Source organism: Crocodylus porosus, unplaced genomic scaffold (genome assembly GCF_001723895.1).
Source record: "Crocodylus porosus isolate Cpor-Errol unplaced genomic scaffold, CroPor_comp1, whole genome shotgun sequence".
Classification (NCBI taxonomy): Eukaryota; Metazoa; Chordata; order Crocodylia; family Crocodylidae; genus Crocodylus; species Crocodylus porosus.
In genome coordinates, this window is record NW_017728921.1 from 6,770,174 (window position 1) to 6,787,995 (window position 17,822).

At 46.8% G+C, this 17,822-nt stretch overlaps 1 protein-coding gene across 1 annotated transcript in view; it reads left to right on the forward strand.

Annotated features, from left to right (window-relative positions):
- AACS (acetoacetyl-CoA synthetase) overlaps positions 1-17,822 on the forward strand; it is a 77,823-nt gene that overhangs the window by 37,102 nt on the left and 22,899 nt on the right. Inside the window, exons 5-8 of the mRNA XM_019538944.1 lie at positions 7,126-7,223; positions 12,518-12,632; positions 13,274-13,355; positions 16,095-16,242. Of these exons, the coding sequence (XP_019394489.1) occupies positions 7,126-7,223; positions 12,518-12,632; positions 13,274-13,355; positions 16,095-16,242 (443 nt within the window). The remainder of the gene's footprint in view (positions 1-7,125; positions 7,224-12,517; positions 12,633-13,273; positions 13,356-16,094; positions 16,243-17,822) is intronic.

Below are 17,822 nucleotides of genomic sequence, written 5' to 3' on the forward strand. Positions count from 1 at the left end.
GGCGGCTAGGAGCTGGAACCAACTTCCAAGGGAAGAGGTGCTGGCTCCTTCCCTGGGGGTCTTTAAGAAGAGGCTTGATGCCTACCTGGCTGGAGTCATTTAAGCCCAGTTTTTCTCCTGCCCAGGCAGGGGGTCAGACTTGAAGATCTACAAGGTCCCTTCTGACCCGACTTCTATGATTCTATATCTTTTGGTAACAACAAGGGACAGAGTTCCCCTCTCCCAAGAGTCCACTTTTTAAATAGGAAGAAATGCAGGTTTACTTGGTTAGAGTTGCCTGATGCTTAAGCCATGAGAAGACATGCAGTTACAAGCACCTTTTGAAGCCCTCTAAACAGTGAGGGTACAGATGTGCAGGGCCCCATAAGCAGTCAGAAATGACCCTTGAAGAGAGAGGAACAGCTTTGCAATGCTTCCTGAAACATCTGTTCACTCAGCAGTCCTTCAGCATCCCACAGTGCTTCACTCTCGCCACGTCCTCCATGGAGAGTTCCTTGGGGAAACTCTGGAGGCCAAAACGTGCAGGGATTCCTGCTCTCCTGCTGTTGCTCGTCTTCACAGCCATGTTGACATGCTCTGGATGGGGAGGGAGTTGAGGGAGCAGGCACATGTCTGCACACTGCTGAATGTGACATGCTTCAGGATTTGGAGCCCTTTGGATGTGCATCTGTCTCTACCCTCAGCCTTCTTGCCAGGGTGTGGATGCTGCCCCTGACACTTTGTCCCCTAAAGCATTCCAGGTGTTCAGTCAGTAGCAGGCTCCAGGAATGTGGAAACCACATCCCAGTCCATACAGCTGGCTCTAGGGATTTTTTTTTGCCTTCTACTTCATTGTTACTAAAGCTTCAAGTTCTTTAGCACCAGGAGATATCTTCTTCTAAGCGCACTGTGAACTTGCTTCACTCTTACCGAAATTGGAGGCGAGTGGACCAGGCAGTCCTGTTGACGCTTTCTTCTTCAACTTCATTTCTTCTCCTTGGCCTTTTGTCACAGCTTAGCAGCTCGGGGGAGGCATTTAACAGCACAGGTAACTTTAGCAGCTGTCCTTTTTGCCTGGTGAGGTCTTGCAGCAGGGCTTGTGATGAGTACTGAGGTGGAAGATGCAAATCAGGTACTGAAATTGAAACCATCCAAACCTTGAGGTACTGCATGCTTTGCCACGTGGCAACCACTGCTACTTTTAGAGCTGGCAAAATCACCTTAGTTGGCAAACAGGTGTGACAACAATTTGGTGTAAAATGACCCTGGAATTGGCTTTTATTCTAATCTCCAGAGTGAGTGCCCTTACTGTGCTGCTGTAGTAAATCCTGTCCTGCCCGTCAGCAGCTCAAACCACTCTTTCCCTCCTCCCTCCAACCTGAAAGCCCTTGACAGTGCTCAACAAAGCAGCCCTACATTATACTGTTTAAAGCTAGTCCTTTATCTATAGCAACTGCATTAGCCCTAGTAGCTTACGTGGGTTTTAAAGCTAGCTTTGTAAGAGGATTAGCGTGTGACTAATAGTCCCAGGCCGTGGTCATAAAGGTAGGAGACCATTTTAAAATCCCAACAGGGGCATAGGATGCTTTGTCAAAGTCCAAACTCTGGCTTGAACCCTGGCCTATGGTTGTTCTCTTTCTATATCAGGAATTGGGGAAGTCTACATCAGCTGCCTCGAGGGACTTTTTCAGCCCTTCACTCTCCACTGTTTGTTTGTATTGTAGCATTTAAACCATGCCACAGACATGAGAGATTAAGGGGTTTTTTGTTTGTGCCCAATTTGGGTCTTCTCAGACAGGCCTGACTTTTCAGACATCAGGTTCCTTGCTGTTGCTTCAGGATGCCCTTTCAAAATCCCTGGCTGCTTTTGAACGTGCTGTGCCAGTGGGGCAAGAGGTGCAGACTCCCTTGTTAAGCTTTCATATATTCTGGTGACCCAGGGGTGGAGAAATGCTGGACTAGATCTCCTGGGGTCCCTAACTTTCTGATTCTATGATGACAAAACCCAAAGACTTCCGGCATCTTAAGGGCCACGATTTTTCCACTTGGATGCAGGAACAGTCACATCAATTGATTGTCTGCTGACAACGGTCCTCCCTCTTCAAGGGTCTTGCACCCTGAGCTGCTATCAAGCATCCTCAGAAATGATTGTGAGCTCTGTCTTTGCTACCACCACGTGTTCCCCCAGAGGGGTGCACCACTGCAGTACCAGGCCGATGCATAGAGGGGATGGAGCAAGCTCCACTTCCACCTCCCAGTGCCAAAAAACTGCTCAACACAGACCTCCTATGGACATATCAGATATCACAGTTGATAAGAACAGGCTTTTTTTAGCCCGTCCTAACTTATATAGCCCCCGTGACCTCATTCACCTGGCCCAGTGGAGGCCAGCTCCAGTTGGCTCTCCGCCAACCAATTTGAAATGCATCACCAGTTGCCGGGCAGATTCCAGCTCCCCAGGTAGAAACCCCCCACCCAGGTAATTGATGCAAGACAGGTAGGCAGAGGGAGCAGGTTTCCCCTCCCTCAGGACTGCAGCCAGCTCAAGTCACCTAAATAGACAGGCTGAGGGTGCGGTCCCCTGCGTGCAGGGCCCACCCTCATCAAATGGTTGCAGCTCAGAGATTTTAGTCACAGTGTCACAGGGCAGAGATTTTGGGGAGAAACCAAGGTGGCTTTCTGCCACACTTTCCCCCCCCTTAAAAGCTTGGATCCGTAGCTTCACAGAGGTATGGAGACAAGCGTGCTTGTGCTGGGCCTCTTCACGCTGGGCCTCCCGCTCCATCCTTTTCACCTCCTGCTCTGTCCTTTTCAGCTCCAGCTGAGCCTCCACGTGCTCACGCTGGGCCTCCACCTCCAGCTTTGCCTTCTCCAGCTGTGCCTTTTCACACTGGGCCTCCATCTCCATCTTTTTCAGCTCCAGCTCATACCTGAGCTTGCCCTGTCGCTCCTCCGGAGGGGTTGATCTCCCTGAGGACTGCGAACTTGGTGTGCGGCCCTGTGATTCTGGGGAGGACTCAGGAGTTGGCGTGTGTGGAGGTTGCTCTATGGCTGAGTCACACAGGAGTTTAATCAGTTCCTCCTTCTTTAGCCCTTTCTTCACATGAAGGCCTCTTTCTTTCGCCAGCTCTTTCAGTTCAGGCACGGTCTTTTGGGCGTACTGCTCCGCCATCCTGGCTGTCTATACTATCCAGTTGACCCGATGCCAAATTAGAAATTGTTTGCTCAAGGGATTTCAGTGACTCTATTACTCTTCTCAAATTATGCCTGTAAAACTGCAGGGTTATTCGGCTCCCACTGCTACCACCACATGTGGCGGGTGCAGAGATTCCACCTCAGTAAAACAGCTGGGTATTTGTATCCCACGGCTCACACCACGTGTGGCGGGTGCAGGGGAAGCACCGTGACCACGTAGGTGGGCTCCCCAGAGCAGGTGATTGTCTCTGATATGTCCTCCATCAGAGGTCTATATTGAGCAGTCTTTCTGGTGCTGGGTGGTGGAACCAGAGCGTGCTCCATCCACTCCATGCATTGACCTGGTATTGTAATGCTTCCAGGACTGGTGCAAAAAAGCAGGGGGGAAAAAAGAAAAAGCTGATAAGAACAGGCTTTTTCTGTTTTTTTGCACCGGGCACAGGCACTTGATCTGAGCCTTCATGAAGCCAAGAAGTGATACCTTGAACTTCTCCCAAACTCCAGCACCCCCAGGTCTAGCCTCCCAGATGTCACCACAAGCTAAGCCACGAGGGCCTGTCTGCTCACAGTCATCACCAGTAGCCTCTGGCCGTAAGACCCAGCAGAAAATCCCTCCCCACCTGTCTCCTGCCCCATGGACTCAAGGCACTGGCTTCTGCCCCCTTTGTACAACCCAAACCCCTTATTTATACCCCCTCAATTCTTCCCTGTCTCTCGCTGCCTCCTTGCCAGCTGCAAAACAGCTGCTGAAGATTTGCATAATGTTATGGGTGAGGATGATGTCATTGCATGGTAACCCTCTCCTCTCCAGCATTCCTCCAGTCCTGCTCTTTCAGCAGCAAGCAGTTGTAGTGCAGTGGTTTGCCAGGACCCACGTGGAAACATTGACGGCCAGTCCCAAGCCACAGACCCCTGGCTGTGCTGGTGCCCCTCACTCCCAACCTGCAGCCCCCTGCCCCTTGCCCTGCCAGAGGGGGTCCTCAGCTGCCCCCCCCTTCAGGCCAGAGTGCTGTGGCTGCAGCAGTTCCAGCTCATGGGGGAGCCAGCGCAGTGAGTCCAGCCCAGCAGGGGCTGGAGAGAGGAGGAGGGACACCATGCCAGGCAACCTGGTCATGGCTCTACCTGCCCCACAAGCAGCATCTGCTGGGCACCCTGCCCCTGTCAATACGGACATCGGCCCCAGTGCCGCCAGCCTAGCAACGCAGTTCCCTGCTGCCCCCAAAGGACCTTGGCCCCCACTCCCTCTGACCTGATGCAGCTTCAGTGCCCTGCCACCTTTCCCCAGTGCTGGTACCTGCCACTCTTGCATTTCACACACAAACACACACACACGTTCCCCAAGCCCTGGACCTCCAACCCCCACTCCCCATACACTTCCTGCATCCAGCTGCTGTGGCTGCTTCCACAACCCTGCCTGGCTGCACACCGGCCACGTGTGTGCGTGCGCATAGATGGACGTGCACCCACTGCCTCCAGTTGCCCTAAGCAGCTCCTTGCAGGCTGGAAGCCTGCCTGCCTGTAAGGAGAAACCCATGCTTTCCCAGGTTTTTTTGGGACTTGCTCGCAACCCTTTGAAATATTCTTGCAACCTACTTTTGGGTCAGGACTCACTGGTTGAGAGACACTGCTCTAAAAGAGCAAGTTCAGTTGCAGCTTCAAAGCCGCAGTTTAAGTTTACTGCTCCAAGTAAAGGTCTGACTCAAGCTGTGAGTCATAAATAACTGATAACAGTTTATAACTGTAAGTGAAAGGCTGGCATACCTGCCCTCAGGAAATACTAGAAAAGATGGGAGAGGGGAGAACTCCCTCCTACTATAGCACAGGCTCTTCTGCTGTGTAATCTGGTCCTTTTGAGCACGGTAATTTTGTCTGTGGACCAGCTTCTGATGACACCGAAGACTCCCAGATGTTCCAGCAATAAATTCTTTTTTATGACTGCTGGTCAGGACTCTGCAAGATTTGCAGAGGGTGACTCAGTACTAATAAATACACAGTAGAAATACACAATACAAAATGAGGGGACTTAGCCAAACAGCTGCTTTCATCATATTACACAGAGCATTTTGGCTTGTTTCCCTGCTTCCGTGAAGCCAACCACTATAGTTGCTGTAAGGAAGGTCAGGGACAGGGAAGGGAAAGTGTCTGCAAAAGGGTGTTTCCTTTTAAGACTTAGAAATGTCCAAGAGCATTTCAAGGTCAAAGTACTGGACTCTGTATTAGAATAATGAGCCCTGGTCTTCCAGGGTGTGGTTGCAAGCTAAGCTGACAGTACGCTAGGCATTTGAACTTTTTTATGTTGCAAATGAAGTCACACACACCAAGTTCCATATGAACGAACACCCTGTTTATATACAGCTCATCCTTTACAGGAAGAGCTCCGTATTTCTTTCAGAAGTCCTGTACGGGGGCTTATCAAGGTGCTATAATCTCTTTTATGGACACTGAAAATAATGCTCCCTGTTATTCTGAAAGGCCCAGCCGTTTATCAACTAGCAGAAATTGGTCCATTCGGTTTAAAACAATGTACTTCAGTGCCTCTGAGGAGGGAAAAACCTGCCAAATACGTCCGACCCTTACAGGCTGGAAACAGCCAGCTTCTCAAACAGCATCCCAAGCACCTGGCCAAAAAGGGCATTCTGTACCCCCTGAAATTGCTGGATAATGATTAAAACGTGAATGGATACATCTACAAAAGTCTCCAGCCTTGTCTGCAGAAATACTCTTCAGGGCAGGGATTCTTGCTCTGTGTTTGGAGAATTCCCAACACGTGTACGCAGCTGCTTTGTGCCGCGCTTGCTAGCAAAGTCCTTGGGAGCTGCCTGTGGGTAGCGAATTTAACAATGAGGCCTGCAGCCCTTAGATGCATACACCACTTGTTATCTTGTGTCTAATTAGAGAATTACCCCAGTGCCCTTGAGCATTCAGTTGCTTCCTTGAAACAGGGAATCTGAGCGCACAGGCCTGGGATTTGAGTCCCATGATTTAGATGCTCATGTAAATTTTGTGCCTTTAATCTCTCTGCTCAATCCTGATCATTTTTAAGGATCTGTCTCAATCCCACAGTTGACTTTGTGGGAGATGGACTGAAATGGAGTCTGTTGAAAAACGGCCTCTCTTGACACTTCGTTTCTTCTGCATATCTATAAGATGCATTTAAACCTTGAAATTAGGATGCAGTTCAGCTTTGGGAAGATAACTCAGTTTTAAAAGGAAAGATACTGGCTGCATTCCTTCCTGCTCAGGTCTGCACACGTACGCAGAGCCTCTTGCGTTAGGGTTTTCCTTATGCTTTCTGAGTCGTGTGTTGATTCAAGGCTAGAAGTTTGGAGCCTTCAGTTGATCTCAGCAGGGTTTTAGCGATGTCATTTCAGCCCATAGAAACAATGACTTCTGGTCAGGTAACCTAACTGGCTTTATGCAGAATGGGGGGGGTGGAAAGGTCTCGGGGATGTGGCAGACACCTGCTGTACGTACACAGCTTTCCTGCTCTGCAGCAAGCATGTTGGCTGGGGAGGAGCAGTGACCTGACTCGGGCATACCTGGTCTTCTTGGATCTCACAGTGCATTTTGTAATCCTACTTCCTGTTATCATTTAAAGTCCCCCCAGTATAGGGCTAGATCCTCAGCCCATCTATCACTTGGCCATTAAATGACTCTTTTCTCCCTTTGCTCTGCTAATCTGCCTCCCTGAGATGCTAATTAACAAGAGGCGAGATTCACTCCTCTGGGACCAGCACGAACAGGGAGTAATTCGATTTACATCTGATGTGGAGTAATTGTTTTTCTGAGGGCAGTGTTACTGTCAGGATCTTTTAAAACAGAGGAAGAAGCAGAGCGCTCGCTTGTTAACCTCTGTGTACACTGGCGACAGTGCCATTTAGCTTTATTAGAAGAGTCAAGGTTTCTAGGTCTCTTCCACCTTTAACTGTTCTCCAACTCTGTTGGTTGCAGGTTATTTGCCAAACAGCATCCATGCAGTAGAAGCGATGTTGGCTGCTGCAAGTATTGGTGCCATTTGGAGTTCAACTTCACCCGACTTTGGAATTAATGTAAGTATTCTGAGAATTGCCCTTTCCAGAGACATTACAATCATGAACCTGCCTGGTGTAAAAGGGAAGGGCATTGGATGTGTCTTCTAAATCCGATTCTTTTTTCCTTCTGTCAGCAGGGAGGTAGCTAGTCCTCTTAGTCTGAAGTCAGAGTAGATTTGGACCTTAAAGACTAATTAAATCAGAGACGTGTACCATCAGCTTTTGTAAGCAGTGGGCTTTCATAAACAGATGCATCTGATGAAGTAAGCTGTCTGCTTACAAAAACTTATGCTATCCATTTCTGATTTGGTTAGTTTATAAGGTGCAAACCTACCCTGCCTTTCCTTCTATTGCCATCTTGTGGCAAAATTTAGAAAACTCCTGGCTGCAGGCAGATTTTTTTTTTCGAAGTTGCCAAGTGATTTGGAAGGACAGTTTCCATTAATTTTAATGAGAATGAAGTGTCCAAAAGCTGAAGCTGGTTTTGTTCCATTCCAAATCAAGGCCAGGTGAGTAACATTAAAAACTTGTTGCCACCTGGTGATTGCTTCTTGTATTAAATCAATTGGATCACAGTTTGCTTCCTAGTTGGGGGGGGGTATAGAAAAAAGTGCATCGCAACAGATGAAAAATGGCACACCACTTGAGAGGTCAGGGATTGAATTAGGCAAGGGCAACAACGGTTGCCTTGGTGTAAAGGTGGCCTCTAGGGCATGGTTGAAGCATAAGAAGCATTGCAGTATGTGTGAGGGATTCCTTCCTGACCTCTGTTGGCAATCCGTGTCTGCTGTGGAGCAAAGAAACTGTAGGCCTAACTCTCCTTCGGATTATACAGAGCTATTAGCCTGGAATAATTTCAGGTACACGCAAGGTTAAACAGGCTTTTTACCGTAAAAAAAAATATCTAGTCTTTTACTTCCCTCCTTTTCTTCCCTTCAGTCTTTCTGGTAAGATGTTGGATGGGGCTAAGATGTGTCAACCTTTCTTCCGTGAAAAAGAACATCAGCCCCTGTAATAGGATAAAGTGGGAATTCTGCATGAGAGTGTCTTCCGTGGATAAGAGCTGCTTCTCTTCCAGACCGCTGGCATTTGAGTGATAATGCCAGGCTCTCTGCAGTTACAATAGCGGGGATTCATCTTCAGCAAGACGAAGCTTTAGATGATCAAGCATCACTGAGTTACCGCAGACACATTTTTGGTTGCATCTTCCTGTTGCTTCACTGTCATAAGATCCTGAAGGTTATGTGAAATCACCAAATGGCATACTTCTCCATGGATTAAACATTCAGGGCTTGAATAGCACCGGTGTGTTTGGGCAAATGAAGGTGCTGCCTACAAAATGTAAGAGGGCTCCACTGAGATAACAGAGTGCTCTCTGGCAGCTTTGGGCATAACTTCTCTTTTTTAGGAAGTACCTGGCATGTCATAATTAGCGCCAGATACAAATTGCTAAAGCACATAATACTGGCATATAGAATCCTCATTCATTTCTTTCTTACAGGCATTCGGATTTGTAAGCATTTTGAGGCATCTCGCTTGCTATGTATTTATATTGTACGAAGCACAGAAAGGTCAAACCAGTTTGAAACATTTAGCTCTTCTTTATAATAAGAAGAGTCTTTGTAGTTGGCTGAAAGTAGAGACCTGTTGTATTGCTGAGTGAGCACTGGAGGGCAGCATGATTCTATTCTTACACATTGACAAAACCTTAATGATGTCGGGGGTTGGGGGGGGGAACGTTACACCTTGTAATGACCAATCTGCTCTACAAATGTTTTTTGCTGGGTCAGAAAATGACAGTACACAACGTTCTCTTTGCAGTGTGATTTGATTTTTCATTTGGGGCAAGATTGTTCATTTTACTCCTATTACAGAGTACAAATATGTTTCTCCCCGCACCAATGTGCTGCTATTTTCGCTACCCAGGCTCATTAAATTTTTGTGATAGCTTTTTAACCAAGCTGAGCTTCAGAGTGGGGATGCCATCAATATCATTTACACTTCTTTTGTTAGAGGTTGGCTGGCCTGAATTCAGGGCCACATCAGAAGGCTCTCAGTGGACTTGAGAGAGACCCCCGATGTATCAGCTTCCAGACTGATGGACAGGTCATCTTTTATGTGCTGGTATAACGCCTGTTAACATAAATGCAGATTCCATTTCCATTATGTGTGGGTCGGGGGGTGCTAAGTGACTTACAGGGTTCAACATGCTTCTGTTTTGTATCCTGTCCAAATGGATGTGATTGCTTTGCAAAATTTAGGATTTCTCTTGCACTGCTTGGAACAGCCTCCTGCATGCCGTGGATTTTAAGTCTTTTATGCAAGCCTGGAAGAAATCAGTTGCCAGAGGCAAATGGAAGAGGGAACTTGGTGGTTCCCTGTCATGGTGAACCCTGGTGCTGGGAGCCCTTTCCCCTCATCTCTGGGCCTCCTGTGCCCAAACGGTACAACTGCAGGAAGAAGGGTCCACTATTGCCCAAGTGTAAGCAGCTGTTTGAAATGCAAGCTTTAGGGTCAGGTTCTGCTCTTGAGAATGGGGCAGATGGACCCTTGCAGGGAGCATGTTTATAATCAAGGGGATTATACATCTGGGTCTAAGAGAATACAGCTGAGTCTAGCACAACCTGGGCTTTGGAGAGATCTGATACATGTTGAGCCATTTTGTTGGATCCAAGAGCCAGTGTTACAGCTGAGTTGGTGACCTCCATCACTTTGTAGTCTGATCACTCAAAGCTTGCCCTATGGGTCTCACCTTGTCACTGCTAATGAATCCAGCCTGGGGTGTTGGCAGTCCCCATTAAAGAGTCTCAGGATCAAGGTTGTCTCTCCTTGGATGCAAAATTCTTCTTTTCCTTTTCCCCATCTCTTTCCCCCACAGGATAGGGACATCCTTGCTAGTTTGCCAGCTAGCTTTTGGAACTTAAACGCAGTCTTGTTTCAGTATGGCCTTCAGCCTGCAAGCACGACAGCCTTTGAAGCATGTGCGCCCCTCACTTTGACATTTGGGCAGTTCCTGGAAAATGCTGCAAGCAAATCGATAAGACAGCAGACTTGTTGGAGGCAGGTGGAAATGTGACTTGCACTCCCTTTAAAGGCTAATTTTAACATTGTAATTAAATCACCATGTTAGAGTCCGGGGCTTTTGTGACAGCTGATGTTGTGGATACAGGTTTCCTGAAAAATCTGTTCCCTGTCACTGGAATGGACACTAGGGATTTCTCGACTAATTAGTACATTTAGATTTCAGACTTCGACACTGCTGTTTCCTTTTCCCTTCCTTGCTCCATCTCTGGAGAAATGCACTTTGGTGTTCTTCTGTAGTCTGCAGAAGGCTTTCTTGTAGCTGATAACTTGGAGAGCTGCTGCATGACATGGAATATGAGATAGCATGAGGCTCTCTCTCCTGGGTATCAGAGAAATATGTGAAGGGAGGGAGAAATGTTTCTTGGCCAGAATTTAGGAGTGAATGTTTGCAAAACCCAGGAGCAGTATGTGACGCCAACTAGGAAGAAATTCTCCCTGGATTGGAGGGCTGGCCTAGTGCCTAGTGCTCCATCCCTTACTCTTTTATATCCTGTCTGTAGGAGTACATGGAGAAATGATACAGGATGGCTTCACAGTCCTTCAGGAGACTCCATGCCAAGCTTGACTAGGCCAGTACGAAGAAGCTATGTAGGAGGAAGAACTTCACACTACTTGGCTGTGATCTCTCATCAGGTTTATACCAGAGTGACTCCTTTAACTTCCATGGACTTGCCCCTGTTCACGGTGGCATGAGCAGAATCGATCCTGTTGCTCAAAAATATTCTGTACACGGACAGTCTATACAGCAGGAACGCACAGGGTACAGAAGCCTCTCTCTTGCCCACGCTGACTCAGAGCAACTTTGCATAAAGCCTAATTGCTCAGGCTTTGAGGGGTGGGGGAATTCATCATTATTCGTATGGTAGTGGTACAATTGGGTTTCCATTTCAGCTGATCTGGTCCCAAAGGCTGGTTCTTGTGAGGAGCTTTTTAAGCTGTATTATTACTTATTTAGTGAACTCAATTGCTTGCTGTGATACCACATTTATTGAGTGTGCATAAAAGGAATAATGGATTTATTCTTTCTGGGCAAATGACTTAAGGAAATTGCTGTCTGCGCAGTATATGCGAAGCCCACAGGAATTCCCAGCAAACTAGCTGTTGCATCTCAATTGGACTGTCATGCAGAAGGCGAGGCTGGAGGCTGGAGAGGATGGGTAGTGAAGCAGAACAAACACTCCAGTGAGTTTGGTGGCTTCAAAGAGTGTTTTGGGAGATTCTCTTCTGTTGTGGGTGACTGTCAATTTTGTGATGCTGGGCAGATTTTGCAATGCTAATGCTTCAGTAATCCAACCAGAGAGAGATGAAGATGCTCTCTGCTGAGATGTTTTATTAATAGGATTTGCTTCTTCCTGTCGAATACAAAAACCCCATCTTGGGAAGGCCACAGCATGTGGTACACCTGAAAAATCAACACAGTGCCAGGAGGCTTTTATTGCTCAGATGTGATAATAGTTGCAATTCATTCCTGAATAGTCTCCAGTTAACTGGAGGATAACGTCTGAGTGTTTAGTTTTTGCACGTGACCTGGTATGAGATGCCCAAAGGACTGTTTTGACTTTATTCTCTTGCAAAACCGAATCATGCCAATAAAGCTGGTGAAATTGTGTCCTTGACTTAGCAGAATGAATATCTCTGAACTCCTGGGAAGTTTCTGCCTTTGGAAATGACATGTCTTTTAGTGATTTCCAAAATGTCTTTCAGTTTTACTATACAGACAAATGCAATATTCTGCTAAATGGGCTCAGACTCTGGGGCTGCATTTACAGAGATATGTAGGTGCAAACTAGCACCTGCTAAGTTGTGCAACAGTGCCTAAATAGGTGTAGTGCATAATTCTGCTTGGCATCAAGGCAGTTAGGCGCCTCACCTGTGCAGACGCACTTGCATGTAGGTGCTACTTTCATGTCGTACCTTTTGTAAAACTAGCCCTGCAGGTAGTAGTGTTGGTGGAGTGTCTTGGGCAATTACTGTAGTATTTCAGTGGCTTGGTCAGGTGCTGGGATCATGAAATGGCCTAGCCCTCACCAAAGCACTGTTCCTCAAAATGTTGGGGGTTGGGTGGCAAGAGCAGGTTCAGTCAGTGCTTTAATGTTATTCATGTATGTAGCCCCTCTTATTCCTTTATTGCTTCTTTGAGACCAGGCTTTGGATTTAGCAGCCAGTGGATTCCCCCCGTGCAGCGATTCATGGTGCAATTGTTTGTCTCCTTTCTCTTTTTGCCACAGGGCGTGCTGGACAGGTTCTCTCAAATTCAGCCCAAGCTGATCTTCTCGGTTGAAGCTGTCATTTACAATGGCAAAGAGCATAACCACATGGAGAAACTACAGAGCGTGGTAAAAGGTATTTCATTCACTACATCACACGTGAACTCTCACGGAGCTTGTTAGAAACCTCAAGGGTAAAACAAGAGGAAATAGAATCCAGATTAGGCAAAATTACTTAACCCTGAAGATCACAGTCCACTTGAGACCTAAGTACCCCACATAGAGGGATTCCTGCAGCATTTGGGGGCACAGGCTTGGAGCCCAGAGTAGCGCTGGCCTTTGGGTCCTTCCACATCTTCCTGGACTTATGTTCTCTCCATGCAAAGAAGGAGAAGGGAACTCGTTGTGGGAGAAATGTGTTATATGTGTTTATATTGGCCAGGCAGGTGAATAGATATGTTCATTTGGCCCAAATCCACTCTTGCTTATACCCAGGAAACCAGAGGCTGTCTGGGGTTGTGTGGGCTCACCTGACAGCAAAATGTGGCCCATTGGAGAGATTATGATCCAGCACTTTGTTATATTAAGCTGGCACAGTTTGGCAATGTTCCATGGAGAAGCAGATAGATGGGAGAAGAGAAAAGATTGAGCTATTTCCATTACCCGGGGCATGACATTACACAGGCCCACCGAGCAGAAAAGGGGTTTTGTTTATAAAACTTAAATGAAATGAATAACAGTTTTCATATTTTGCTTCTCCCTCCTCCTCCCTCCCAGGACTTCCTGATTTAAAAAAAGTGGTGGTGATTCCGTACGTCTCCTCAAGGGAAACGATTGATATTTCTAAAATTCCTAACAGGTAATCGCATGAAGTAAATGTCTTTGAGCCACTGTTGCCCCTGTTTAAAATAGGGACTGGATGGAACCAGAAGCCTGGCAAGACTTTTCCAACTTCTGTCGCCTTGAATTCTGCCCCACTTCATCTTGGCTTTGAACACTTGTGCTGCAGGTTTCTTTCTGCCGCGGCAGTGTTAGGGTCCCTGTCGGGTTCCTGAAACCTGCTTGTACAGTGCCTAGCATAAGCAGAGTTGTCCCCTCTCCCATGAGTGTTGGCATGAAGGAAGCGTGTCTGTACTTCACAATATGCCGTGAGATGTTATCTCCTTAAATCTATGTGATAACCTTGTTAGGTTTCTGTCAACATACAGATCATGTTTTATGGCTTGATTTGTTTTATTTCTGGTAGCTTTTCAGTTGACTAAACCTGCAAGAAGCTCAGAAATCTAATCCTTCAGTTAGTTTTCTGTATTTAGGTCATAGCTTAGGTTCTGCTCATCCATTTCTTATGCAAATAATTTTGAATGGTTCAGCTCCTGTTCCCATCAACACATCTGCAACTCAGATGAATTCAGTAGGTTCATGTTGAAGATGTAAGTGGAAGCAGAATTTGTGCTCTTGCCTCTACTGGAGCTCTTAATGAGCATGGTTGGCAGGATCAGGTTAAATTTTGACTGAAAGGAAGTCCCTGCTTTGTTTTGTCAGTTGTACCTTTTTGTTTCCTCCTGAGCCAACATTATGTTTGGGCCATTTAATTTTCAACATCGTTTGGGGAGCTTTAGTTTAAAGAAATGAAACCCCGATTGTTTATTCAACAGAGCTGAACCCGTAGTAGAGCACCAAGGGAGTAAAAGTGCGTAGAGTCCTTTGTGGGGACACAAATAAGCTCTTGTATCATGCATACATTGTGCCGTTGTACTTCAGTAAGCTCTTGTATTGTGCTTACTTTAGGGGAAACCCCACTATCGAGATGCATGAAGTTAAATGAGCAAGCCACTGAACTGCTTTCTTTAATTACAATGCTTCTTATCTCCCTGTTTGTATTGACACAGCGAGTAGTTCTACAAAGAGATGGAATTAGTTTGCTTTTAAACTAATTTACCTGTAATTTCAACTTGTCAGCACTGGGTTTATAATTACTTTGTGCATCTGTCTTCCCCTCTCTCCTTTTTCCTGAAATAGGTGACAGTATCTTTTTCTCATATATCGCCTTCACTCTGAGCAACAGTAATTGATATAAAATAGGAGCATCCAGTAAAATTACATTATCCACTTCATTTAGCTTTATACCGTAAAACAAGCTGCCTCCATTAAACAGCTTGGATTTTGCTCCCCATTGCTGTTCATTTTTTTTTTGACTGCTGGATACTACAGATAAACATAAAAAAAAGCCCACCAAGCTTTTCATTTTTATAAAAGCAGTGAAGTGGCAGCTATTTAGCTGGATTTATTGATCATCTTAAGGAAAATGTTTGCTCTGTGTGAAATATCCTATTAGGCGGGGTGTTTATATAAATGTGATAGTGTATATTGGGGAAAGGGAAGCAAGCTTCAAAATTGAGCGATGAATAATTTAAATGACATTTTTAGAAGTAATTTGTTTTGCTTATTTACTGTTCTGGGTTAGGTTACTTGGATCCCTCTCTCAACTGATTACAGTTCCAAATCACGCTTCGAGGGCCAAATTCTTTGTCACCCCAAAAGAGCTCCAGTGCAATTGGAACTGCAGCCATAGCTACCTTCTCAGCTGTGTCAAGGGCCCCCATTACAGCATAGCTGTCCCCTGACACTCTTCTGGAGTGCACTGTAGGTAGGGCCTTAGCCCTTTCATCTGCATGGCACACCGGGACTCAAGCTGTTAGGACCAGAGGATGAAAGGAGGACTTGGCCTTCAGACCCACAAGCACTTGGATTCCACGTCACTCCCTGTAGACCGAGGTGTTCTGAAGCTGGTGCATCTGTCATGGGTGCCTACATAGCCCCAGTCACTGAGCCAGGCTCCCTTTGGCTGACTTGCTCTCTGTTCGGGGCTTTTTAACTCTTAGATGGACTTCACGTGCAGAATGGTACACTTGTTCTCCTGGGGAAACCTTTTCTGGCTTGTTATGCGGTTTTGTTGACACTTAAAAAAATTTCCTAAAGCTGAACAGCTAAGCAATTTAAACAAAGGACTGAGAAGGGAGAGGAATTCAATTAAGGCTGTTTATCCTACCTTGGGGGTCTTCAACAGGAGGCTGGACAGATTATTGGCTGGGGTGATATGACACCGGCACCCATTTCTGCCTGAGGCAGGGGATTGGATCTGATGATTTATTTAGGTCCCTTTCGACCCTAAGCACTATGATCCTATGATACGACAATAAGAGGGCTGTTGCATCTAGAGATGATCAGTGATGCTCAGCTTCTAGCTTATGGCCTGAATCTGGCCAGCGGGGCTGCTGTTCAGCCCCATGGCACTCCTCCTGGGTCCAGGAATTTGTTGGCAGTGGAGTGGTGGCAGTTTTAATCCCAGAGCCATGGCAGTTAACACTGCCACCATTGCAGACCCAAGGGGCACGCTGGGCTGGATGACATGGCCCCGTTTGCAGGTTGCACTATGATTTGGCAGGTAGGACCAGACCTGCGTGCTAAGCTCCTGCTGGATCAGGCCCACGAACCAACTCGGTCCATGGGGCTGGAGTCTTGAGCACCACCGTTGTACACAGCTGTGCTTGAGTATCAGTTGATCTTTTTTCAAATTTTCCCCCGCTTACTTTCACAGTGTATTCCTAGAAGATTTCCTTGGTGGCGGGAAGGGAGACCAGGCTCCCCAGCTGGAGTTTGAACAGCTGCCTTTTAGTCATCCCCTCTTCATCATGTATTCATCTGGTACAACAGGAGCACCTAAATGCATGGTTCATTCCGCAGGGGTAGGTATCTCCTCCTGGAGATGCAGTGTTTGTTGATGGCCAGCTACCCTTTCGTCTTTCTTAAAAGTGTATTGTGGTATGGGAGGTTGTTTAGTGTCTAGGTGGTGGGTTGGCTTGGGGGATTTCAGTAGCTGACTATAAAGATGTTCACCTCTAGCTCAGGGCTGGGGTCCCATGCAGGTCAATAAGAACCCAAAGACATGGCTGTCTGAACCTTGTCGTGGTGCCCTGTGAAGCCTCTTGGTGCACTTCCCAGAGGACAGGTGTCCATCCTGAAAGGAAAAGCTTGCTTGGCATGGCTGATGCCCTCTCTGCCAGAGAAGCCTGTAATTGGATGAATGACCCTCAGACTTAATGACTAACTGTCAAGTATGAGGCTTGCTGGCAAAGGATGTGGGGAAGCTCATGCTACTGGGCTGGACATCTGTGACTGAAGGACTTCAAACCCCAAAGCTGCCAATCTGATCATCTGTTCTCCTTCCCTTTCCTTTAAAAAAAGAAAAAAAGCAACCAGCATGTTAGGGGGTGGACAGATCTGCAATTTCAAAGTCAGGAATTTACCACTATTCAGCTGGATTTACCAGGTCCTCCTGTCTTGCTGTAAGTACAAGTTTATCCCGTGTCATTCAGGGGTAAGCTGCCCTGGTTCAAGTTACCAGTGTTTAACTTCACTTACTGGGTGACAGGAGCAGCCAGATGACACCATAACAATAGATCGGCTGAATTGTAATGGGCAAGACCTCTTTTCACCCTGTGTCAAACTGCGCCTGTTAATATGTCCATAGTTTTAGTTTCCTGTTGTAAGTTTTCTTTGTACGGAGGCAAAGCTTTGGGGAGCACTTTTTGAGGTCAAAGATTTAAACAAGTTCAGCCCAACAAGCCTCATCTCACAATTTTGCCAAGTTCGTTTGGGATGTCTGAGCGAGACTTGGACAGAGGTGACTCCTTTGTTTCCACCCTGCTCCCAGACACCTCCTGCCCATCTCCAACAGAGGATCATCCATGAGGCATCATGCTTTTCATGGGAGCTGTTTTGGAAGGGGAATCCCACTTGGGTAGCAGAAAATGGAAGGAATTCCAGAGCCCCACAGGGTTTAGAAGGCCAGGCTGGAGCAAAAGGGCCAGCGAGCTGAACAAGGGTGCATGATAAAACACTTGAGAGGTGAGACCTGCAGCTCGCAGGGAAGAGAAATCCCATTATTATATAGGTTTGTTCCTTCCTGATGATTATCTAGGCAGCTGCTCAGTTTGCTGCCAAGTTCTGCCCCAGCCCCAGCTGCAACTAAATCAGCCCTAAGATCCTGGTAACTCCTGCGGTCATCTGTGCCACACCACAGGAAAGGCCAGACTGAAAATGGGATGAAAAGGTGTGTCATCACTTTCTGTGTTCCCACTGAGCTGCTCTACCACAACCTATTGGGAAGTGACTACTTTTTGAGGTGGGATGACTGTTATGTGGGTTGGCTTGGTGTATGTGGCAGGTGTGGCTACACTGGGCCCCGGACTGGCCTGCTGCAAACATTTTTCCACTTGAATAGGGTCCAGAGCCCCCAGAACATGCATACACTTAGGGTCTCACA